Consider the following 25,878-nt stretch of genomic DNA (forward strand, 5'->3'; position numbering starts at 1 on the left):
ACCCTGATCACCACCCAGGGACACTTTCAGCAAAATGCATGTTACAGGGGTTTGGTGAGGACAGAATTGGGTTAGGTCCAGCTTTTCAGATCTAAGGAAGCAGGAAGCTTTAGCGGATCTGCTGAATTGAAAGGTCAGGTCCTGTTAAAAGCCCAACACTGGATCTCTGCAGTAAGTGTTTGACCATTCTCAAAAGTCTTAATTCGCCTATCTGGGTTTGGTCTTAGAAGTGGAACTTCACATCAAATGGTTTCTCCGGGTTCTTTCATGAATGGTCACCAAATGGGACAGTTTGAGAACAGTGGGGAATACATACACAATTCTTTGAAGGTAGTAGGCCGAAGATCATATGAACAGATGAATGAGGAGCAGAATTAGATCTTTTGGCTTCTTGATCCTATTCCACCATTCAAAAGAATCGTGGTTGATCTTCCGTGTTTTGAATTTCACATTCTCGTCTACACCCGATAACTCTGGATTCCATGTCAGATACAAATCCATCCACCCCTGCCTTCAAAATATACAGTGATCCCACCTCCAGCACCTTCTGTTGTAGCAAGTTCCAAAGTCAAGCAACCCTCTGAGAGAAAACACTCCCACATCTCTTTCCTGAAAGCCCAGCACACCTTAGTTCTGGGCTCACCCACAGGACGAAGCTCCACATCCACCTTGTCAAGACCATTTGATATCTTATACAATCAAATCACCCCTAAAAACATATTCTAAAGTCTAATAGAAACAAGCTCAGCCTGTCTGACCCATCCTCTAAAGACAACACACTCATTAAAGTATCAATCTGATAAACCTGCTCTGATCCGTCTCCACTTAATTTGTATCCTTCCTCTAATACGGAGACCAAAACTGAATACGGTATTATAGATATGAAGTCACCAATGTCTTACATAACTGAAGCATGCCAACCTTACTTCTCTGCTTAATTTTGCTCCTCATAAAGGTTAGCATCCATTAGCCTTCTCAACTATGTGCTGTATCTGTTTGGCAAACTTTCATGACTCTAACAATAACATTTAAATTTGGAATTCTTCAGCCATTCTCTGTTTGAGAATTATGCTACTTTTTGTATTCCTGTGAAAATGAATTATTTTACATTGTCTCATTATACTACATCTGCTAGACTTTTGCAAACACTCTTAACCTATCTGTATGTATATGCAACTTCCTTCTGTCTTTTTCACAACATATTTTCCAGCCTATCTAGACCTCCATGAATGTAGCTACACTGCCTTCACTACCCTTATTTAAGCTATTAATGTAAAATGCAAAAGGTTCAGCCCCTACTACTCACCCCTGCAGGAATCCACTCACCTGCCAATCACTTAAAGACCCATTTAAGTATGCTCAGTATTTTCTGTCAGCTGATCAACCTTCTAGCCACAGTAATATGATACACCGTGTATCATGAACTTTCATTTTCTGTATTAATGTCTGATGTGGTATCTTATTTGCTATCTTCTGGAAATTCAAGAACAGTACATCTACAGGCTCCCCTTTATTCTCCTTCAAACAATTCCAATAAAGCGGTTAAACATGATTTCTCTTTGACAAAACTGTGCTGACTCTTCTGAAGATATTGAGTTGTTCTAAATCTGCACCTATAATTTCCTTCATGATTGACCTTAACATCTTGTCAATGACTAATGTCAAGCTAGTTGGCCTATAATGTCCTGTATCCTACTTGCCTCCCTTCCTGAACATTTGTTACTTTCTAGTCTGATGGAAACTTTCCTAAATCTAGGAAATTTTGGAAAATTAACTCATTCACACTCTCTTTTTAAAACCCCTAGGACGTAGTCCATCAGGACCCGAGGACATGTCAGCCCAGAGCTTATCGGTTTGCTTAGTACTCTGTCGTGAACGTAATCTCATTAAGTTCCTCTCCTCCTTTCACTTTCTGCTTCACCCTATTGCCGGAATGTTTTATGTATCCTTTACAGTGAAGACAGAAACAAAATATTTGTTCATTTCATCCGCTTTTTTAAAATTTTCTACTAATAACTCCCCATTCTCACCCTCTAGAAGACAGTCACTTTACTTACTTTTTCTTTTTTATATAACTATAGAAACTCTTCCTATCCATTTTTTTGTAATTCTAGCTAGCTTCCACTTATCCTCTAATTTCAGCCTCTTCATTAACCCTTTTCTGTATTTTTTATATTTTGATGAGTTGGCTAACCTGCCACTCATCTTTGTGCAGCTAACCACTTCTTCCTTCAGTTTAATATCTACCCCTTAGCTTCTTCAGCTAACCATGGACGGTAGGTCCTCCCTTCCGAATTTTACTTTGTAGTAAAAAACACTTGTTCTGAGTATTCTCAAATATCTCTTTAAACGTTTGCCACTGTATCTCTATTGATCTACTCTCTAGCCTAGTACGCCTGTTCATTTCAGCTAGCTCAGCTTTCATACTCACGTCATTACATTTAGATTTAAAGCATTCGCTTTAGATGCAGTGTTATTTATCTGGATAAAAAAATTCAATCACTTTTTGGTCACTGTACCTTATCTCTGAGGTTATTAACTGACCGTTACATTACACATCCCAAGTATAATCATAGAATCTCTACAGTGCAGGGGCAGCCCATTGAGCCCACGCCAACCTTCTGAAGAATCTATGCAGAATCTCTTTCCTCGTTTTACCTCTGTCGTTGGTACCTACATGAACAATGGCAACTGAATCCTCGCCCCCACCTACACACTCCTTTACAGCCCTGAGCAGGAGTCCTGAATCCTGACACTGGAAAGGTAACACAATCCTCTCGACTCTCACTCTTTGCTACTGAAATGGTGTCCATCCACCTCACTCTACTGTCATCTACCACTAAGAAATTCCTTGTTGCTCCTGCCGCTTGAATATCTTCCTGTACTAAGGTGCCATAGTCATTTTGCTCTTCCACCCCATGAACAAATCAGTGCACCCTGTCCTCAGTGGTGTGACTGGCTCCTGGTACAGTGAACCCAGGTAACTTGCCCCCTCCCGATGCATCCCAGTAATTGTAGCACAGCCTCCAGCTCATAAACCTAGAGCTGAAGCTTGAATTTCAAACACTTTCGACAGACTACCAATGGACTAAACTGATGTCTGAGAGCTTCGACATACTGCAGACTTGACATATCATCCTGACATTCCTTCTGAACAGCATTCTGGGGATATCTTCACCATATGTGTTAAAATTGTTTAAGAAGGGCTTCACTACCATATACATATATACAAAAATTAATAGTGACTATTGATCTAATGAAGCTGTTAAGTGTGAAAGTGATCACTTTATAATGAGATGGAATCCAGGACCCAAAACAACATCTGTAATGGAAACAATTTTGTAGTATTTGATAGGTTACACAACATTCAACCACAAATGCAGTGCAGAGTTAGCTGCTACTTAAAGCCACTGGAACCTCAGTCTATGAGACTGAAGCCATTAAAGCCACCATAGGATTGTTTCTGAGTAACGACTGTCTGTGTTCCACTGTTCAATTAGTTTGCGTTAAATCCAAATTGTGCACCATGGCTATGTGATAGGGGGCTGTATATTTTGTGGTTCTTCTTTTAAAGGAACAGTGTTTCAGCATCTGGAACAACAGAACATTAACAACAAATGATCTATTTTATTTTTATTTAAAGATGCACTGCCAAAAGCTTGCTCCAGGTGGCCATCTTGCCTCCATACACTCAAAATTATAGAACAATTTCATTAAGCAGCTGATACATGAAGCAAATGAAAGAGATCCTGGAAGTTGGATTGGTCTGAATAACGTCTTAAGGTAAAATTGTGAGTTACTACTTTGGACTTGTCAAATGCATGATGAATCAAACTGGCCAATGATACCTATGCATATTTTTTGAAAGATTTGTCTGACTTAGTGCCAAATCTCAGATGTTTTTAATTCCCATAATTCAGAAAATTCCTCCTCTTCAAGTACGCATCTGATTTTGAATGATCCTATTACATCATACCCAAGAAAAAAAGATTTGCACCACACAGTTGCCAGCCAATGATGATCTCCACAAGAAAAAATCTGACCATCTCTCCTTAACATTCAAGGACATTTGCATTGCTGAATTCTCCACCATCAACATATTGGGGATTGCATTGACGAGAAATAGAACTGGAACGGTGAATTAAGTGTTGTGATTACAGTTGAGAGCATTTGTTGAGAATGCTATGCTATGCAATGCTATGGACGATGATGGGATAGTGTAGGGGGAGGGGGTTAGATTAGTTCACAGGTCGGCGCAACATCGAGGGCCGAAGGGCCTGTTCTGCGCTGTATTGTTCTACGTTCTATGTTCTAAGTAATATGACTCCTGATTCCCCAAAGCCTAGCCATCATCCACGAGGCACGAAATAGATTGTCTCCTTTTGTCTGAATAAGTGGACCTCCTCAAGAAGCTCAACAATATCCAGGTTCAAGTAACAAAGTTATATAATATATTACTCAAGATACCACTGCTGCCACCAACCTGTGGTATTGCCATGGACAAAGGGCAGAGGTGAATTGAATTATTTTCTCATCTCCTTTCCTGTCGATAACAGAGGTCATTTTTAATTTATTATTTGCTCTCCCTTTTAAAGTATGTGATGGTGTGTTTCCAACATCCTGTTTGTAAAGTTTTTTTTTATTTTGAATGACCTACAACAAATTTCTCAGGGTCAAAAGGCATCACAATTAATTAATGCATTCAAAACCTAGGGGAATGGTTTATAATGCTCATACAAACATACACACATCCAAGGAAGAAAGAGAAGAGAACTCAAACTTACATTTGGGCAGCATGGTGGCTCAGTGGTTAGCATTACTGCCTCCACAGCCAGGACCACAGGTTCAGTTCTGTCCTTGGGAAACTATCTGTGTGGAGTTTGCACATTCTCCTTGTGCCTGCGTGGGTTTCCTTTGGGTGCTCCAGTTTCCTCCCACTGTCCAAAGATGTGCAGGTTAGGTGGATTGGCCGTTCTAAATTGCCTGTAGTAGGGATTTGTGGATTAGCCATGGGAAATGGAGGGTTACAGGGGTAAGGTAGAGAAGTGAGTCTGGGTGGGATGCTCTTCAGGGAGGGAGTGTGGACTTGTTGGGCTGAATGCCCTGTTTCCACACTGTAAGGACTCCATGATACGCATTTGCAAATCACTTGAAAACAAAGATACAGCATTAGTTCAGGTGAATTAGAGCATCCTGTAGGTCAATGTCCATTGGATTTTCTTTCACTTAGATGTGTACAAGATCTCTTTCACTGGAAGCTCAGGTACAGTCAAATCACAGTTATTAACTGAGAAATGGCTCACGCTGCAGGAAAAATAGAGGGTTCTTTCCAGAAATCAGAAATTTCAAAGAAGTTGAGATCAGAGGTGGGTAGTAGCTAAAGCCTAAAGCTGCCTTCACAGTTTTCTCATCTGATGCTAAAAGCAGGCATGGAAATGTAAAAACTAGGAACTAGAGTAGTTCCATTCAGCCCTTTGAGCCTGTCTTGCCATTCAATAGGATCACGGCTGATTGTCCAATTCAGTCCCCTATTCTCAGTTCCTTCCCAAATTCTTTGATGCCTATATCTATATCTGTATCATTCTTGAAAGTCATAAGTACATAGGAATAGGACTAGGCCATTCAGCCCCTCAAGTCTGCTCTGCCATTCAATAAGATCATGGCTGATAACTCCATATAACTGCCTTGGACCTATATCCTTTGATGCTTGATAAAAAAATTAGCTATCTCAGATTTAAAGTTAACAATTAAATTAATGTGTTAACCACCATTTGAGGAAGAGAATTCTAAAGCTCCTGCTAAACTTTTCTACTATCTCTCCTGAGTGTCCTGACACTAATTCTTAGACTATGCCCATTGTGCTAGAATCTTCAACAGTGGAAACGATTTATCTTCATGTAGCCAGTCTTGCCCTGTTATTATCCTAAAAGCCTCAATTAGACCCCTTCATCATCTAAATTCTAAACAATAAAGGTCTAATTTGTCTAATCTCACCTCATAGCATAACTCCTAAATATCTTCCTTGTAAATCTGCACATAACTCGGTCCAGATAGTGAGGACATTTGCCATAGGATATAGATAGGCTGGAGACTTGGGTGAAGAAACGGCAGATGGAATTTAATCCAGACAAATGTGAGGTGATGACGGCAGGTCTAATGTGGGGCGAAGTATACAGTAAATGGCAGAACACTTAGAGGTATTAACATAGAGAGGGATCTAGGTGTACAGGTCCACAGTTTCCTGGAAGTGGCAACACAAGTTGATAAGGTGGTGAAAAGGCAGATGGCATGCATTGCCTTTAATTGTCAGGGTATAGAGTATAACAATAGAATAACAATAACAATATGTTGCAAATGTATAGAACTTTATTTAGGTAACATTTGACGTTTTGTATAAAGTTGTGGATGTCATACTATGAGTAGAATGTGGAAGTTTTGGAGAGGGCACTGAAAACATTTATCAGCATATTGTCTGGTTTGGAGGTAATAGCTATGAGTAGAGATTGGACAAACTCGCTTTATTTTCACTTGAAAGTTGAAAGCTGAGGGGTGGCCTGATAGAAGCTTACAATATTATGAGAGGCATAGATAGAATGGATAGTCAGAGTCTTTTTCCCGGGGTAAAACTGTCAATTACTAGGGGACATAGATTTAAGGTAAAGGGAGAAAGTTTAAAGGCAATGTGAGCGGCAAGTTATTTTACACACAAGATGACAACTGCCAGGAATGCACTGCCAGAGGAGGTCGTAAAGAAGGTACTTTAGCACCGTTTAAGAGGCATCTCATCAGACACATGAATAGGCAGAGAATAGATGGATATGTAGCTCATAGATACAAAAATTTTTTCGTTTAGAAAGATTTGATGTGTTGTCGCAGGCTTTGTTGGCCAAATTACCTGTTCTTCTGCTGTTCTGTTCTTTATTCTATTAATTTGTGACCACAAATATTTTTATAATGTTATCTACATGGACTTTAACAAGGTCTTCAACAAGATTAGTCAGGTTAGATCATATGGGATCCAGGGAGAGCTGGCCAATTGAATGCAAAATTGGCTTGACAATAGGAGACAGGGTCATAGAAGAAGTTTATTGTTCAGACTGGAGGCCTGTGATTAGAAATGTGCCACAAGGATCGGTGCTGACCCCACTGTTGTTTGTCATTTATATAAATGATTTGGATGAGCATATGGGAGCCATGGTTTATAAGTTTGCAAATGACACCAAAATTGGTGGCAGAGTTGACAGTGGAGAAGGTTATTTCAGACAATGTTTGGATCTTGATCAGCTGGGCCAGAGGTCAAAAATGACAGATGGCGTTTAATGCAGAAAAATGCAAGGTGTTGCAACTGGGGGAGACAAACCACAGCAGGACTTACATAGTTAATAGTACGGCCCTGTGAAGTGTTGTTGAACAGAGACACCCAAGGGTGCAGGTAAATAGTTCCTTGAAAGTGGTGTCACAGATAGACAGGGTGATGAAGAAAGCATTGGCATGCTTGCCCTCATCAGTCAGAGTACTGAGTACATGTGTTGAGATGTCATGGTACAGCTGTACAAGACATTGGTAAAGCCACAACTGATGGAGTTCATCCTGGATAAATGCGAGGTGATGCATTTTGGAAGGTCGAATTTGAAAGCTGAGTACAGGATTAAGGATAGGATTCTTGGCAGTGTGGAGGACCAGAGGGATCTTGGTGTGCAGATACATAGATCCCTTAAAATGGCCACCCAAGTGGACAGGGTTGTTAAGAAAGCATATGGTGTTTTGGCTTTCATTAACAGGGGGATTGAGTTTAAGAGTCATGAGATCTTGTTGCAGCTCTATAAAACTTTGGTTAGACCGCACTTGGAATACTGCATCCAGTTCTGGTTGCCCTATTATAGGAAAGATGTGGATGCTTTGGAGAGGGTTCAGAGGAGGTTTACGAGGATGCTGCCTGGACTGGCGGGCTTACTTTATGAAGAGAGGTTGAGTGAGCTCGGACTTTTTTCATTGGAGAAAAGGAGGAGGAGAGGGGACCTAATTGAGGTATACAAGATAATGAGAGGCATAGATAGAGTTGATAGTCAGAGACTATTTCCCAGGGCAGAAAAGGCTAACATGAGGGGTCATAGTTTTAAGCTGGTTGGAGGAAAGTATAGAGGGGATGTCAGAGGAAGGCTCTTTACACAGAGAGTTGTGAGAGCATGGAATGCGTTGCCAGCAGCAGTTGTAGAAGCAAGGTCATTGGAGACATTTAAGAGACTGCTGGACATGCATATGGTCACAGAAATTTGAGGGTGCATCGTGGGCTGAAGGGCCTGTTCTGTGCTGTACTGTTCTATGTTCTATGTTCTATGTTCTATGTTCTAACTCCATCCAGGGCTAAAACATCCTTCCTGAGGTGTTGGGCCCAGATCTGCACACAGTACTCTAAGTGGGGTCTAACCAGGGTTTTGTTTAACTGTAACATAATGTCCACATCTCTACATTCCCTTAGATATGAAGGCCAGCATTACATTAGCCTTTTTGACTATCTTCTGCACCTGTTTGTGGCTTGATAGATCTTAATTTTTCCAATTTGGTTACCATGGTGGTCTGTCATTGAGGAAATTCACACCTCGCTGTCAGTGTGCTTTCAAAACAAGCACACAAGCTTACTGCACAAGCGAGTATAAGGAAATTTGAAGACACAAATGAATATATTACTTAGGATGAAGGGTCTAGGCCCGAAACGTCAGCTCTTGTGCTCCTGAGATGCTGCTTGGCCTGCTGTGTTCATCCAGCCTCACATTTTATTATCTTGGAATCTCCAGCATCTGCAGTTCCCATTATCTCTGATACTATTACTTAGGAGCAGTTGGCTTTCAGTCCTTAAAGCTTGTTGTACCTTTCATTAAGGCAATAATTTATCTCTTTGTTCTGAACTTCACATCCACAACTAATCCCTATAACCTTTGATTTCTTTGCCTAACAAGACTCTATCTACCTCTGCCTTAAAATTATTCAAAGACCCTGCCAAAGTCAGAATTCCAAAGCTGAAAACCCTCCATGAGAAGAAGTTCTCCTCAACTCTATGCTTAAAGGGAAATTCGCAATTTTAAAACTGTGCTCCCTAACACTGGACTCACCCACAAGAAGAAGCATTTTTTCTATGTCCACCTTATTGAGACAATTTTGAACCTTGTGAACTTCAGTCAAGTCTCTTCTCACGCTTCTGATATCGAGTGGTCTGGCCCAGCCTATACAGCTGTACCTCACAAGACATCCTGTTCATCCCAGTTATCAACACAGTAAACTTCCTGTCAACTGCCTTTAACATGCTTAAATTCTTTCATCAATAAAGAGACTATAAGTGCACATACTAATCTTATCAATTCCTCCTATATTAGAGGATAGCACTCCATTAGCATTCTTAATCACTTGCTGCAACTGCACTCCGACTTTTGTGATGCATGCACTAACAAGTCCTTCTACATTCTAGAATTATGCAGTCATTCTCTATTTTAGTAAGATTGTGTTCTTTCTCAAACTTCCTGCCAAGGTGAATAAATTAATATTTTCCCATATTATATTCCATCTGCTAGAATTTTTCCCACTCCATTACCCAATAGAAATGCCTGCATCCCTGTTTGGTCATCTTCACAACATGCTTTCCTACCTAACTTTGCATCATCTGTAAATTTAGCTCAATGCACTTGCTTCCTCCTCTAATTCATTGAAGCAAATTATTAAAAAAAAATTCAATCATTTGAAACATTGTCATAGAGCAAAATTCAACCATTTTCCTACCAATATCCATTACAGATATTCAATCCCAATGATGTACTACTCTAATAATAACTTACTAATTTCTTAGCCTTTTCAGCTTTGTTGGCCTTAAGACATCTTACCAGTTCTGGGGACTTGGATTCCTCCTGATAACCAGGAGGCTTCTATAAGCTCTCATGACTTGAAGTCTTTACAAAAAAAAATTGCCCTTTTCTTAAAATGAATCCATTTTTCTGCACTGAATTGCCTGATCATCCTGAACTCAACTTTACCTGCCATTGTGCTGATCATATTTTTTGTTCCATAGGACATAAAGTTAGCACTGTAAATACATTATTTATTAAATCTTCAGGTATCTTGCCATGACTTAATTTGGGGCACACACTTTTCTAGAAGTTAGGTATATAAGCTATTTTTGTAAATGTCTTTCTGAACTCATTTTTTAAAAAAGTGATCATCACAGAACTACAACCAAAACTCATTGCTTCTACTTAACATCTAAATTCCCAAATGATAAAATATTAAACACTTTAATCACACCTCATCCCCAAAGCAAAAAAGACAAGTTATCCTTAAGAGTCTTTATCATTTTTGATCAAATTTTCTTCTTATCACAATTTCTATTTTACATTGACAGTTTTAATACATTTCAATCAAACATAAAATGCTTTTCATAACATATATTTTCTATACGAGTTCTCTTTAAACACAGAATTTATATTACTCTATATTTGCTCATGACAAAGCTAGAAACATGAATGAATTTCATACACTGTGGTTGCAACATTAAACTCCTATGAAACAAATGTAGCTTTCTATCATATAATCTCTTGAAAACAATCAAGGGATTGTGGTCTGCATAAGTGACAGTCTCTGCTGAGTTGTGGGATTTATAAATTTCAAAGTGGTTTTGGAGCTGTTACCAAACTCAATCTCTTCATTCTTCATCATCGATTTATAACTGTTAACATGCATTTCATTTCCAAGAAAAATTATTGAATGGTCTTTGAGCCCCATATCATTTCTCTAACAATAATGCACCAATGCTAAGGTCATTGGCTACAATGACCAGTGCAAATAGCTTCTCATAACTTGTCAAATACACACTGGCATTCTTTAGTCTATTCCAATTTATTGCCTTTCATTAATTGAACCATTGTGGGCCAGGAATTCAGAATAAGCTTCCAATTAAGTGTGCTGCTGCCAACATATCTCGGAATTTCATGTTTTTTTATAAATGCAGGAAAATCAAATGAACTATTAATTTTTGCTTTTCGATTAGCTTGTTTGTTTTGTAGTCCAAATAAGTCACTTCACGTTGGCAATTTCACTTTTAACCAAATTTATGACCATACTGATGTAACTGATCAAACTGTTTCCTCAAGTAAATGTTATTCACAAATTTGGGTGAAGATGCAAATCATTAATATATACATGACAATTCCATAATCCTTCTCAAACCTAGTTGCCTGATCATAGAGAAGTTTCTGATGTGTTTTTCATTTCAAATAGCTTGGCTTTTCATCGAGTAGGTCTGTCTGGTGTAGCATAAAGCTGATATTTCTTTGGCTATATCAGTCAATGGGCCTTGCCAATAACCGTTTAATAAGTCAATTTTTGTGACAAATTGTGCCTGCCAAATTATGTCCACCTTCGAATCAGGAAACAGATTTGAATGTGCCTTAGTTACTGTGTTGTTTTGTGATCATTAATTTACAGTATTTATGATTCAGCTGGCTTTAGCCATCATCACAATTGATACTTCCAGCTACTATGATTTGATTCAATAACTTTCATCATGAATTTAATTTCTTCCTTCTTTAGAACTAATTTCTCTGGATCTGTAAGCATGCATCCCAATACAGATATTACAGATGGACTGTTTTTTTCTGGCCTACTCACACAAATTGATTTATGAACCTGTTATAGTTTTCGTAAAGCATATCAACAGGTTTCAACATAATATTCCATGTATTTTTAAGCACCTCATTCTTTTCCAATATGATTATTGAAGGGTTAACTTTTGAGGTGATAATTTCTATTTTATTCACACATCATTCTGATATCTTTGTTTCAATTCTTCTTTCTTTCAGCACTGCAAATATGTTCTGTTAAGATGATTCTGTCTGAAATCATATCACTTTGACATATTGACATGACACACAGTGCTGATTTTTACTTCTCTCGGGCAAGCTCACGACATAATTCATACCATGGAGTTTCTTTTTGATTTTAGAGACTCGGAGACAGGTAAAAATACTCACACCATCAAAATTATTTTGTGCTTTTTGTTTTAGCTTACTTTGACCCTTTAACTGCCCAGGGTTCCATTGCCATTTTTTTTAGCACTCAAATGCTTTTTAACCAATTTACATGCAAAGTCAACATGGTTTTCTGAAATGAAAATCATGTTTGGACAATCCACTGGAGTTCTTTGACGAGGTAATGTGTGCCATGGATAGAGGGAATCAGTAGATATACTGACCTTAGATTTCCAGACGTTTCTTAATCAAAATATCCTTTAGAATCCGAATCAGAATATCCTGTTATTATCACACATACTCCATCAAAGAAGTACAGTGAATCGCTACTCCAGGACTCACTCCCCACACAATGCTCCGAGACTCGCATCCCATGCGCTGCTCCGGGACTGGCTTCCCACGTGCTGCTCCAGGACTCGCTTCCCACGTGCTGCTCCAGGACTCACTCCCCACACAATGCTCCAGGACTCGCTTCCTACGCGCTGCTCTGGGACTCACTCCCCACACAATGCTCCGGGACCCACTTCCCAAGCACTGATCTGGGACTTGCTTCCCACACAGTGCTCCGGGATTCACTTGCCAGATGCTGCTCTGGGACTTACTCCCCACTGAATGCTCCGGGACTCACTTCCCACGCAATGCTCCAGAACTTGCTTCCCACACAATACTCCGGGACACGCTTCTCACGTACTGCTCTGACACTCACTTTCCACATGCTGCTGTGGGACCTGGTCCCCTTGCGATGCTCCGGGACTCACTGCCCTCACTGCTCCAGGATTCCTTCCCTGCACACTGCTCCAGGGCACGGTCCCCACATGCTTCTCTGGGACTTGGTCCCTATGCACTGCTCCAGGGCTCACTGTCTTCACTGCTCCAGAACTTGCTCCATGTGTGCTGATCCAGGACTCAAAACCCTCACTGCTCCATGACTCACCCCCCTCGCACTGTTCCAGGGCTCAAAAATCCTCGCTGCTCCAGAACATGCTCCCTGCACGCTGATCCATTCCATCCATGTCAGCCATTTTTTAAAAAATTGTTTTTGTGTGGAAGCCTTTTACGTTTCAGTTCATATTTGCTATATTACCAATTGATTAATGTGACTGGAGTGTGCATTTTATAATTATGATATTCTTTCTCTCCTACAGCAGGAGTCTTTGATATGGACAGATGGATCTGATATAGATTTCACAGACTGGTACTTAACAAATCCTATTTTGATTTGGAGGTTGTTCTTGAGATGTGTGATGTTTAACTTTGGTTAGTTGACCCAACTATCACGAAGCTGCACTTAATATGAAATTATTTCCACAGAAAGGGATAGATCAACTAATGAAATTATTGTGATTCTAACTAGGGTCAGTGATGTTGAATTTTAGATTTAGACAGGAAATACGTATTGTCCCATTGGCAGCATATTACAATGAGAATGCACGTAAAATTCATCAATATAGATGGATTTACAGAGTCTGGAACATTGCAAGTAGAAGAATATACACTGCAATTAATAGTGAACATGGAAAAAAATGTACACTGATTACAACACTTCAGTAAGAGGTATGTTCACTGGATGTAACAGTGTACTCAGAAGCATATTCACTGTGTGAAACATTGTAATCAGGGACATGTTCACTGTGAAATACTGTAGTCAGGGACATGTTCGCTGGGTGTAACGGTGTAGTCAGGGTATGTTGACTGTGCGTAACACTGTAGTTCGTGACATGTTCACTATGTGCAACACTGTCGTCAGGGACATGTTCACTGGGTGGAACACTGCAGTCAGGGACATGTTCACTGGGTGGAACACTGTAGTTAGGGACACGTTCACTGTGTGTAACACTGTAGTCCGAGAGATGTTCACTATGTGCAACGCTGTAGTCAGGGGCATTTTGACTGTATGTAGAACTGTAGTCAGGGACATCTTCACTGAGACCCATACTGCCCTCACAAGTCAGGCTTGCTGACCCTCACACCAGTCAGGCATTGGCAAGGCCACCAGCAGATCTTCAAACTTGTCCTGACCCTGGGGCCAGAAGGGCAGTCAGCCAATCAGGGATTTCTGGAATTGGGAGTGGTGGGGCAGAGGGGTTTGGAAACAAGAGAAAGAGTGTCGGTCTTGGTGATAACTCTCCAACCCAATGTTCATTCCCTTACCCAAGCACTGTGAGGCTTTGAAGGAGGGACAGCTCCCCACCCCGGGATGACAAGCTCCCCACAGGGTAGCAGATCTTTGGAATTCCACTTGGTAACAGGCTCCCTGTGGCTGGGTTCACCTCAGTGATGATGGCCTCAGCTCCTTCACTGCTCCTTCATTTACCATTTAGGAACCTCTATTGACAGTGGGGACAGGAATGTTAGCTATGGGCCATCCTGGTCAGGAATTAATTCCAGAAGGAGAGAAGCCAGTGGATTTTGGGTATAACACCATCCCGTCTCATAAAGTGTCATTCCTGATGGCATGGTCACTACCTCCAGGAGCACAATGTCCCACCCACTGGCTCAGACAGATTGATGTATCAGCAATCTCTCTATCTAAAGAGAAAGGATGACATCAGCAAACAAACAGCTGCTGATTCACTGACAGTTAGTGTTGTGTTTAACATTTCTTTTCACAGATGTTCCCGGTCAATGGGATGATACTTGTTGTAGGTACAAGAAATTCTATGTTTGCACCTACAAGCTCGATTGAAATTAAAAGAATCTGGTGATGCTCCATGGATCCTGTTCCTCAATTTGTGGAGCTGCAGCTCCAGCCCGTGATGCTAATAATCTTCAGGACATCCTTCTCAACAGGAACCCAGCTATCATACAAGTTTTCAGGTCCCACATCTCGGGAAATATTGAGTCCAGATGATATTTGCAGCAGTTTTTAACCTCAGAAACCACTTCAGGGTGGCAGATAGCTTTTCAAAAGGAGGTATTAACCATGGCACTTGTAAAGACCGAAGTGGTCTCATCCAGCCTGAAGCACAGTAAGCTCAATGAAGGAGACATTTCTCAGTATACTCACATTAACAAACCAAACAGGCCACAATTTTCTGATTCAAAATTGGGAGTTTTACCTTTGGTTCAGGAAAGCTGCAAGCTGGGAAAGTGATCCTCAGGGAAAGGACAGACAGAAATGCTGAAAAATGGGCTCTATGTTATGAAGGCCTGATGTATGTCTAATGTCTGTGTGTGATCATGTAGAGTATTCAATACCAATTAAAACTACATCCTTATCAGTTTAGCCAGATAAACAAGCTCAGGTAAAAATGGACTTTGATTTGATCTATTTCTGTCACATGTACTGAAGTGCAGTGAAAAGTGTTGTCTTATGTGCTTTATAAGCAGATTGTGCTATAAAAGTGTATCAGGGTAACTGAACACAGCAAGCCTGGCAGCTTGTGGTGGAAAGGAGAAGCCAGCATTTTGGGTATTACCCTCCTTCAGGACTGGATGTGGGGCTCGAGGGAGATGTAGATACAGGGGTCGGTGGAGGGGGGAAGGTGGTAGCTGAATGATGGTAATGTGCCCACACTGGTAGGAGATAAGACCTGGCTGGTTGATGGGAGGGATGAATCTTGGAAGGTCAGAAGGTGAAATGGAAGGGAGGAGGTGGGGTTAGAAGGGGAGCAGGGGGATAGGCAGGAAGGTTATTTGAAATTGGAGAACTCAATGTTGAGTCCTTTGGGTTGCAGGGTGCCCAGGCGGAAGATTAGGTGTTGTTCTTCAAATTGGCATTGTGAGTCACTGTGACACTGCAGGGCGCCAAGGATGGACATGATGGAGACAGAGTGGGGTGGGGTTGAAATGGCCGTGACCAGGATGTTAGGCCAGGCGAAGATGGTCAGCGAAACAGTCACCTAGTCTATATTTGGTCTCACCAAGGTAGAGAAGAAGATGCTCAGTGGAGAGCTGTCTGGATGACAGAGAGTGCCATTCTTTGAAAAAGACGGACATCTGGGAAGCTTAGGAGTGGAGTGTCTCCTCGTCAGAGCAGAAACTGCAATTCATTGACTGTGCCTCCTTCATTCCTCGCTCCCTAACTCTATACCTACCCCTTCTTCCAAACATGATAAAGATAGGGGCCCCCTTGTCCTCACTTTCCACCTCACCAGCCTCTACATCCAATGTATCATCTCAAACACTTCTGCCAACTCCAATTAGACCCCACCACCAGGAATACCTTCCACTCCCCATCCGTCTCTGCCTTCCACAAGGTCCATTCCCTTTGCCACTCCTTAGTTCACACCACACACCCCCAAACACTCCAACTCGCCCAGTACCTTCCCCTATAACTATAAAAGATGCAACACCTGCCCACACACCATCTCCATTCAGGGCCCTAAACAGTCCTTCCAAGTGAGACAGAGCTTCACCTGTGTCTCCTCCAACCTAGTCTATTACATCCGGTGCTCCCGATGTGGTCTTCTCTACATCAGTGAGACCAAACGTAGACTAGGTGACTGTTTTGCCATGCATCTCCACCTGGCCCATAACAGCCAACTAAAACTCCCGGTCACTGCACATTTTAACACCCTATCCCATGCCCCCACCGACATGTCCATCCTCAGAGTCCTCCAGTGTTGCAGTAAAACAGAACAGAAATTTGAAGAACAACACCTTATCTTCTGCCTGGGCACCCTACAGCCCAAAGGATTCAACAGTGAGTTCTCCAGTTTCAAATAACCTTCCCGCCCATCCCCTAGCTCCCTTTCCAGCCCTGCCTCCTCCCTTCCATTCCACCTACTGACCCTCCCTTCCAGCAACTCACTAGATCCATCCCTCCCATCAACCAACCAGGTCGTACCTACCACCAGTGTCCACCTATTGCCAACCTTCTGCCTCCACTCCTCCCCTCACTCTGTATCTGCAGCTCCCCCTACCCCCACATCCAGTCCTGAAGAAGGGTAATACTCAAAACATTGACTGCTCCTTTTCTCCATATGCTGCCTGGCCTGTGTTCCTTCAGTCTCCTCTTTGTCTACCTTGGATTCTAGCATCATCAGCTTTTTTGTCTCTAACAGAACAGAGTGCAGGATGCAGCGTTACAGCTGATGAGAAAGTGCAGAGAGAGATCAACATGAACATTAAAGAAGAGATTCAGTACATGGTAGAAAGTCGCCTGATTGAACCTAGCGAAAGCAGTTGGAATTCACTGATGGGAATAATTTCTAAACCAGATAGTTCGACCAGATTCTGCATTGATTAAAGAAAAATAAATGCAATAACAAAAAGAGACTCCTACCCAATTCTTCAGTTAGCAGATTTCGTTAATGAGGTTAGTGGTACTTCATTTCTTTCTGAGATTGATCAGTTGAAGGAGTTAATGGCAACTATCATTAATATCAAAATCTAAAGACATACACAAAATGGGTTATATCAATGTGGAATCATGCCATTCAGGTTTAAAAAAAACACACCTGTATTCCAAAGATTTCTGAATCAAGTCACATCTAAACTTCCTAACCGTATATTTGTTTGGATAATGTCATAATATACAGTAAACACTGGGGAACAGCATGTAAACCAATCAAGGACTTATTTTGAGCAATTACAGTTAGTTGACTACGTAATAATTTGCCTAGAGTGAATTTGCAAAATCAAGGTCAGCTTACCAAGGGCAAAGTCAGAAGTCACACAACACCAGGTCATAATCCAACAGGTTCATTTGAAACCACAAGCTTTCGGAGTGCTGCTCCTTTGTTGGGTGAAGTCAAGAATAGATAAATGAGTGGTGTGCTTTTCTCAGAAATTAAACCATTATCAAACAAAACATTCTCCAGCAAATTATTATTAGCTCTTCACATTTTGAAATCTATATCCATCACAGCAGCAAAGAAACACTGTAATATACTAACCAGAAACCCTTGACGCTTACAGAAAATTTTAAGACTAAAAATGCAAAATTATTTTAATGGAGTTTATTCACTTAACCATTTAATCCAAACGTTGTTCATATAATTTGAAAAGATAATGATGGACACATAATACTGAATGTGACTGTATTGGAATAGTTTAAGAATTTGGGAGGAAATTGATAAGAAATTGGTTAAATCATCATAAGGAGGAAGGGTGATGGATTGTAATTGTTTATGGATTCTTATAAATGTGCTATGTTCAGCTGATGCTGAAATGCATTTAAAAATGGTATATCATCTGTTTAAGGGTGAATGCATGCATGGGATTGCATATATTTCATTTTAGTCAATAGATGTCAGATGCTGCTGTGTACCTAAAATACCTGTAGAATTTTGCAACTTGAAAGAAACAAATGGTGCACATATTTAGCTGTACAAGACTACTTTACTTTTGAAGCTGTGAGGGAAGTCATTCAATTATTGAGACAGACTGCACCAGTAGATTTTGAAATAAGCAATAAATGCCTGATGACAACCCAAGGAGTGGTTGAGCTGCAGTTTGCAAAAGGACAATGCAGTCAGAAACATCCAGAGACTGTAAATAGAACACTGTCTCTTTCACTGTGTTGGTGATAAAACGAAAAAGAAACAGAAACTTAAAGAGTTGATTATCATTAATTCCACTTGATCAACTATTGACTCAAAGAATGACTATCCATTGAAAACAGTGAGCCTTCATTATTAAAACCAAAATTACTGTGAGAAATAACTTGCCAAATTGTAGTCAGGATTTTTAATCTTCAGTACATGGTTTTCCCAGACTATTTTTTTTTAATCCACAATATGTGTCAAACTATTTATTTTTGTTTGTCTTACTTGTGAATAAACGTGAGTCTGCTTGGAATTTTGAAGGGTTTAAGTCACATTGTAGCAGAGTTTGTTCTCAGTTATTTGTTAAGAAACAGCTGCTTTATAATGAATCAAATTAGTTTCATGTTAGTGATGAAACCTGTTGTGAATTGTTTTTGTCTGAATAGCAATCATATCAAGTAAATTGATCATCTTAGTGGCTTACTTAGTAATTTACAGATTTGTGATGACTTGAGGAACAGTGGGGTGATGCACTATTTCCAGTTAAGGCACAACAAATTAAACAACAGAGAATAAAAAGTGTAGGACAATAGCAGAAATCAGATAGATTTAATTCAAAAACTAAATTTCTCAAATGGCCATCGCAGCATTTCAGTGAGTGATTTGGAGAATGGGCTGGTTAGCTGGTGATATCAATGACTGTGTCCAAATGTTTTGGGAGCCTGATGTGTCAATCAAGATTTCAAGGTTCCTCAGGTTCGTTTTCACAGTCATGAAGGTTCAGGTAAATACCACAATGGAATGGGGTAGATGCTCTCCATGTTCTTGTATTTGTTGCTGTGACACACTATCTCCGACTGAACCGGAGCTTGTGAGGTTGACTGGATGAGCTGAGGAAGATGATGGTGTATATCACTCTAATAAGAGAATGGGATTATAGTGACCTTGTCTTTCATTATTTATACAGAATAAAGCCATGTCAATTTTTTAGGTTTGAACCCACGGTGTACCTTACTTCCATATATAACTGCACACTTCATCTATTTTACTTTGTTACTTTCCCCCAGCCTGGAACTCATGACAGTAATTTATTAGATTTTTTTATAAAGCCTGCTGAACACCATGATTGATCACAATCAGTAACTCACCAAATGGTTCAGAACCATCCTGTGAATAAATTACCTGGATCCCTCGATTATATTCCAGCATGTGACCTACTCCTGAGTCTCTGTTACTCCATAACTAATCATCCATCAGTATACCATTCATCCAGTATCCACCATCCCATAGCCTGAGTACATTCCAGTCTGTAACTCATTCACAGGTATCTGGTACAAAAACATAGTTGCTGGAAAAGCTCAGCAAGTCTGGCAGCATTTGTGAAGGAGAAAACAGAGTTAATGTTTCAGGTCCAGTGAAACTTCCTCAGAACAGGTACCTGGCTTATAGACAATAGACAATAGACAATAGGTGCTGGAGTAGGCCATTTGGCCCTTCGAGCCAGCACCACCATTCATTATGATCGTGGCTGATCATCCACAATCAGTATCCTGTTCCTGCCTTATCCCCATAACCCTTGATTCCACTATCTTTAAGAGCTCTGTCTATTTCTTTCTTGAAAGCATCCCGAGAGTTGGCCTTCACTGCCTTCTGGGGCAGAGCATTCCATATATCCACCACTCTCTGGGTGAAGAAGTTTTTCCTCAACTCTGTTCTAAATGGCCTACCCCTTATTTTTAAACTGTGTCCTCTGGTTCTGGACTCACCCGTCAGCGGAAACATGCTTCCTGCCTCCACAGTGTCTAATCTCTTAATAAACCCCCTCAATGAGACTCTGTAACTCTGAGCCCTCTTGGTACTGTGTAATGCTCACCTTGAGCTCATTATTTTTCACGGTGTATCCTTTGTAAGCTACATGACCAAGCTTTTCCTGTTCCAATTGTGGAATCCGATGACTGTTTGTCCACCTCAATACATGCTCAAAGCCAGATGAATCAGGGCTGGAGGGAGAAAAACGGTACAGAAGGAAAGTTAGTGCAAGCAATCTAGTTGTTTCCCAATTTCCAATCCTGGGAAAACCACTGACTGTCACCGCAGTACATGTCCACAGAAACTGCCTCTCGCTGGGCTACAGTGCCACACCCACTGACTCTCACTGGGCTACAGTGCCACACCCACTGACCCTCACTGGGGTACAGTCCCACACCCACTGACCTTCACTGGGGTACAGTCCCACACCCACTGACTCTCACTGGCGTACAGACCCACATATTTTATATCTGCAAAGATTTGCACATACATACCTACACCACTCACACACACACACACACACACACACACACACACACACACACACACACACACACACACACACTCCCTGATGCAGTCAGAATTCTAACTGAAAGTACTTACAGACTGGAACATTTGCGAGCGTACAGGCAGAACCAGATGTCATACAACTGCTGTTTGAATTCCTCCTTGTTCACTTTCGCTGTCCTTTTCTTGATTAAGTACCTGTGTGCAATCTGAAAAGAGAAAGCAAGACCTTTCAGGAGTTGGAAAAGGCCAGCAATCACAAAATCCAACCTTCCATGACATTTTAAACCCAACCAGTCACCACCTTGACATTTATTTCAAGCCAACCCACAAACAGTTTGCCGAGACCCACAAAGCCCACTGTCTGGTAGTGTGCACTGTCATGTTACCTGCAACACTGGCGTTTCCATAACAGCATCCAGAAAGCTCCTCCTCTGGGGTGATAACCTCTGGTTCTCTTGTGTCAGCTTCATAATTATCCAGCAGCGAAATGAAAGCTGAAAGTAATCATAAAATTGCCTCTTACATAATCAGTGTTGTGTGTCAACTGGAGAAGGTCAGACGTCGGTGTTTCACTCATAGAAAGTAGCACTCTGCTAGAAAGGACGAAGGAGTACAGAGTAATGTCCTCAGATATAGGGGGTCAGGAGGTGGGGAGATGGGACTATAGTGAGATTCACATTAATCATGATGATGCATCTGATCCCATGATTCCAATGAGAAAACACCAGTGCAGCATGAACATGTGAATAAGGAGGACTTAGACCCTACATAACAGAGCTGTATCTGACAATCTGCTGTATACAAATGTAAGTAAAGTTGTGTTACAGTACATGAGGTGTTGATCAGCTTAACATGGAGGTACGAAGCAAGCAGTATCCCAGAGAGCATTTGTGCAGCCACACACGACCAAGATATAACAGACTTATACCTCAATAAACAGGTTGACTTATAGTTAAAGCCTGGTGGCCTGGGGGGAGAACAGCTTCAGATCCAGGATCTGAAATTACAACAGTGGCTAAAGGGCACAGCTGGAAAGGGGGCACCTCAGAGCCAAGAAAACCCTGAGGATTTTGAGAAAAAAGGCTGGAAAAGCAGAAGATTCTAAAGATAAAGATAAAGAAGACTTCAAAATCTAGCCACAAAGCAGTGATGCTCTGGAGAAACACCCAGAATCAGAACATTTTAACAATAGAAAGGAAATACTGAAATCAATCAGGCACAATAATCCGCTAGGATGACAATCTGGGGGAAATCTTTCCTTTAGCTCAACCATTTGATGGCATGGACAGTCCACAAGGAGGCCAGACGTGGGAGCTCTGGAAGCAGCAGTCTCAATGCTATAGAAGGGCTTCAGACTTACACAAGAGGGAAGGACTGCATCACATCAGCTCGTGTTTACATGCTGTACATTCAATAGCTGATGATGTTCCAGTTCAACAAAATGTGCAAGGAAGTACTAGGGAGGATTATGCATTGATTAATGCTTCTGATGCTTATTTTAGCCACAAAGAAAAACTGATAGAAAAGGCAAGAATTAACCAGTGATCTCAGCATTTGGGAAAATCAATGGAAGTTTTTACGATGGATTTATATTATTTGGCAGGATGCTGTGAGTATAGAGCTTTGAAGAATGACTTAATTAGGGACTGTATAGTAGTAGGTGTCACAGATGAAAAGTTATCTGACTTTCTTCAATCCAAAAAGGATTTGAAACTGAAACAGACAATCTAATTTGCAGCGCAAACAGAAATCAGAGTCCAAATCAGACAGGACTGTGAGGAATCATCAGGGATTTTTCTGACTGATCAGATGGGTAAACTGTATGATGGTGTTGCCACCCTCCCGAAAACACAGCATAACACCAAAAAGAGCAGGAATCAACATCATCAACTTTATTGGCTGTAATAGAAATAGAAACAGAAACACATGTGCAATGAATGTCCTGGAGGGGGAATTGAGTACTGTCAGCGTGGCCATTTATAGTATCATATGTTCAACAATATTGTAAATTAATAGTAACTCCAATGGCACAAAGACAAAGAAAAGGTCCTTAAAAAGGAAATTTTCCAAAAAAACCCAGAAATCATGCAATAAGTAAAAATGTAAGGGCAGTCAAAACGCAGAACAAAAGGTGCAGACATCATTTCTAGACAAGATCAAAGAGAGTCAAAACAGATTCTTGACTATCAACATTAAGGTAAAGGGCTTTGAAATATAATTTGATCTCAAACACAGGAGCAATCATTTCGATTCTGACAAGCAGCATGCCAGGTTTAAAATCTGAGAATCAAAGCAGTGACATAATACTCCCCTAAAGTCCAGGATGCACAGATCTTCAACTGTGTATTAACCTCAATGTTAGTCACAGAGGACAAGTATCAGTGAGACACTGAATATGATAAGAAATCAGAATGCCTTATTGTTGAGGAGGAAAGTGTGTATTGTCGAAGTCTCTTACGAAGAGTGAATACAATGCATCAGAATGCAGATAAGAAAAAAATTTCAGCAAGAATTTTCAAAGCACTTCAAAAATTCAGGAAACTTGAAGCAGAAGTACATTACTCTGCAAGAAGCTGCGAAACACATGTACTCATATGTGCCAGGAAAATTTCCTATCTTTTGATGGGAAGAATGTAATCTCAGTTGGAGAGCAAACAAGCATGTGAAATAGGTGCAAAAGGAGGCTATTTGGTCCCTCATTTTAAAAGGTCATGGCTGATCTGTTTGTGTTACAAACTCCTATTTCCATCTACATCCAAAGTGAACAACCTTTGCTTTCCCTGCCTAAAAAAAATCCAGTTCTGTCTTAAAAATAATCAATGATCCTGCTTCCATCACCTTCTAAAGCAAAGACTTCCAAGGTCATACAACCGCCTGAGAGAAAATATTTCTCCTCATCTCAGTCCTAAAAAAGATTGAGCCCTAATTTTAAAATAGTGCCCTCTCATTCTGGATTTTCCCACAAGAATGCCATTTCCACATCCACCTTGTCAAGAATATTCAAGGCCATGTACAGTTCAATCGAGTCACCCCTCACATCTCTAAACTCCAGTGTAAACAAGTCCAGTCTGTCCAACCTACCCTCATAAGAAAACTCAATTATTCTAGCTATCAATCTTGTAAACCTCCTCTGAGCCATCTCCAACACATTCATATCCTTCTTAAAAAAGGAGACCAGAACCTTATACGGATTTGAAATGTGGTCTTTCAAAATATTTGTTTAATTCCTTTGCCGTTTCCTTGTTCCCCATTATTGCCTTCCCAGATTAGTTTTCTAAAGGACCTATATTCATTTTGCCCTCTCTCTTCTATTTTATATATTTGAAGAAGCTCTCATTTTCAGTGTTTATATTCCTCAATAGTTTGCTCTTGTAGTTTACTTTTCTATCTTTGTCATCTTTTTAGTCCTCCTTTGTTGGATTCTGAATTTATTCTAGGCTTCACAGCGATCATTGACATTTGGCTCCTCATATGCCTAATCTTTCAACTCAATAATCTCCTTAACTTTCTTGGTTACCTATGATTAGAATCTTTCCTCTTTACTGAGATGTATTTTTGCTGAGAGTCATGAATTACCTTTTTAAATGTCTGGTGCTGCTTGCTAATTGTCATTGTTGCTTATCTATTCATCCAGTACACTCTAGCCAACTCTATCCTCATTTCATTGTAACTCCCTTTATTTAAGTTAAACACAGTTATTTCTGACAAAAGTTTCTCACTCTCAAACTGAATACTAAATTCTATTATGTTACGATCACTACTTCCTAGGTGATCTTTTATGCTGAGGCATTTATTAAACCCGGTCAAAAATCCGACATATCCTGTTCCCTGGTTAGTTCCATGACACATTGCTCTAGGAGACTACCCCTCATGCATTCTATGAATTCCTAGGAGACATTATCCACAATCAAGGCATCACAGTGGATCCAAAGAAGACAACAGCTATTAAAAGTTTCCGGCACCAAAGTGCATAAATAGTGTGCTATACTTCTTATGCTTAGTGAATTCAGCTGGAAAGTTTACCCCCAACATGCCAGCTTCACTGAAAACATTTTGAAAAAGTCCAGCGGTGGCACTGGCATCAGGAACAGACTGCAGCTTTTGAAAACATTCTTTAAAAATGAGAATATAAGAAATAGGAGCAGGGGCAGACCAATCTGCCCAACATTCTATAAGATTGTGGTTGATCTGTCCTATGCCTCAACTCCTTTTTTTGCACTAGCTCCTCATAGTTCTCTACTGCTCGATGAGTTAAAAATGTACCTACCTCCTCTTTAAATACCACCAATGATATCTCTACAACTCTCAAGGGTACACAGTTTCAGATATTCACCACTGTCTCAGAGAAGAATTTCCTTTTCATCCAGTTTTAAGTGGGTGTCCCAACATTCTGTAACTGTGTTCTCTAGTTTGAGATTCCCCCACTACATTTTTTCAACATTGATCCTAGCAAGCCACCTCAGAATCTTGTATGTTTCAATAAGATCCCCCAAGTTACTTTATGGTGGTGTTTCTGCACATTGCAATCCAGGCTCATTCACTATTGTAGTCACATTCACAATTGTATCATCCACAGGATCAGGAAGAGTACGTATTCGAGTGGAAACTGCCAGAGCATAAAAACCGGTTGATGTTACGCTGACAGTTTTGACAAGAGTCTGATTGGAGGTATGCAACAGTGAAAAAGGAAGCATTAGCAAGTGCTGAGAATGAGAAAGGTTTGCAGACTGGCAATTTCAGGTCGCAATGGACTACCCTCTGCTAAGGCTAGTGAGATTGAAAGAAATTTCAAAACTGCCTCCATATACATAGATTTAAGCTCAGGCTGATGAGATACAATCATGGTATAGTCTACAGTCCAGACAAGGTGCAAGAACAGCCATACACTCTGGAGGGCAGCAGTGCATTGAACAGAAAAAGATTTTATTCTTATAAGACAAGTAAAGTCTCAGTCTACAGCTTTAACACTTTACCAGCAACTGAGGGCATGTTCATGCAGCTTAAAATCCTAGTCAGGACTGAACAAAGATCAGACACTCTGTCTGTGAGGTGGTTGAATTACAGTTCAGCAGAACAACTGCTGAAAAGGTGCCACAAGCAAAAACAATTCTTGACAA

General features: G+C 40.6%; 1 protein-coding gene across 1 annotated transcript in view; it reads right to left on the reverse strand.

Moving 5' to 3' along the window:
* The window catches only part of LOC125463411 (uridylate-specific endoribonuclease B), an 88,950-nt gene that overhangs the window by 47,212 nt on the left and 15,860 nt on the right, over nucleotides 1-25,878 (reverse strand). The window contains 6 exon segments of the mRNA XM_059654768.1: nucleotides 20,316-20,377; nucleotides 20,380-20,411; nucleotides 20,413-20,442; nucleotides 20,855-20,967; nucleotides 21,148-21,187; nucleotides 21,189-21,255. Coding sequence (XP_059510751.1) covers nucleotides 20,316-20,377; nucleotides 20,380-20,411; nucleotides 20,413-20,442; nucleotides 20,855-20,967; nucleotides 21,148-21,187; nucleotides 21,189-21,255 — 344 coding nt within the window.

This window comes from Stegostoma tigrinum, chromosome 25 (assembly GCF_030684315.1).
Source record: "Stegostoma tigrinum isolate sSteTig4 chromosome 25, sSteTig4.hap1, whole genome shotgun sequence".
Classification (NCBI taxonomy): domain Eukaryota; kingdom Metazoa; phylum Chordata; class Chondrichthyes; order Orectolobiformes; family Stegostomatidae; genus Stegostoma; species Stegostoma tigrinum.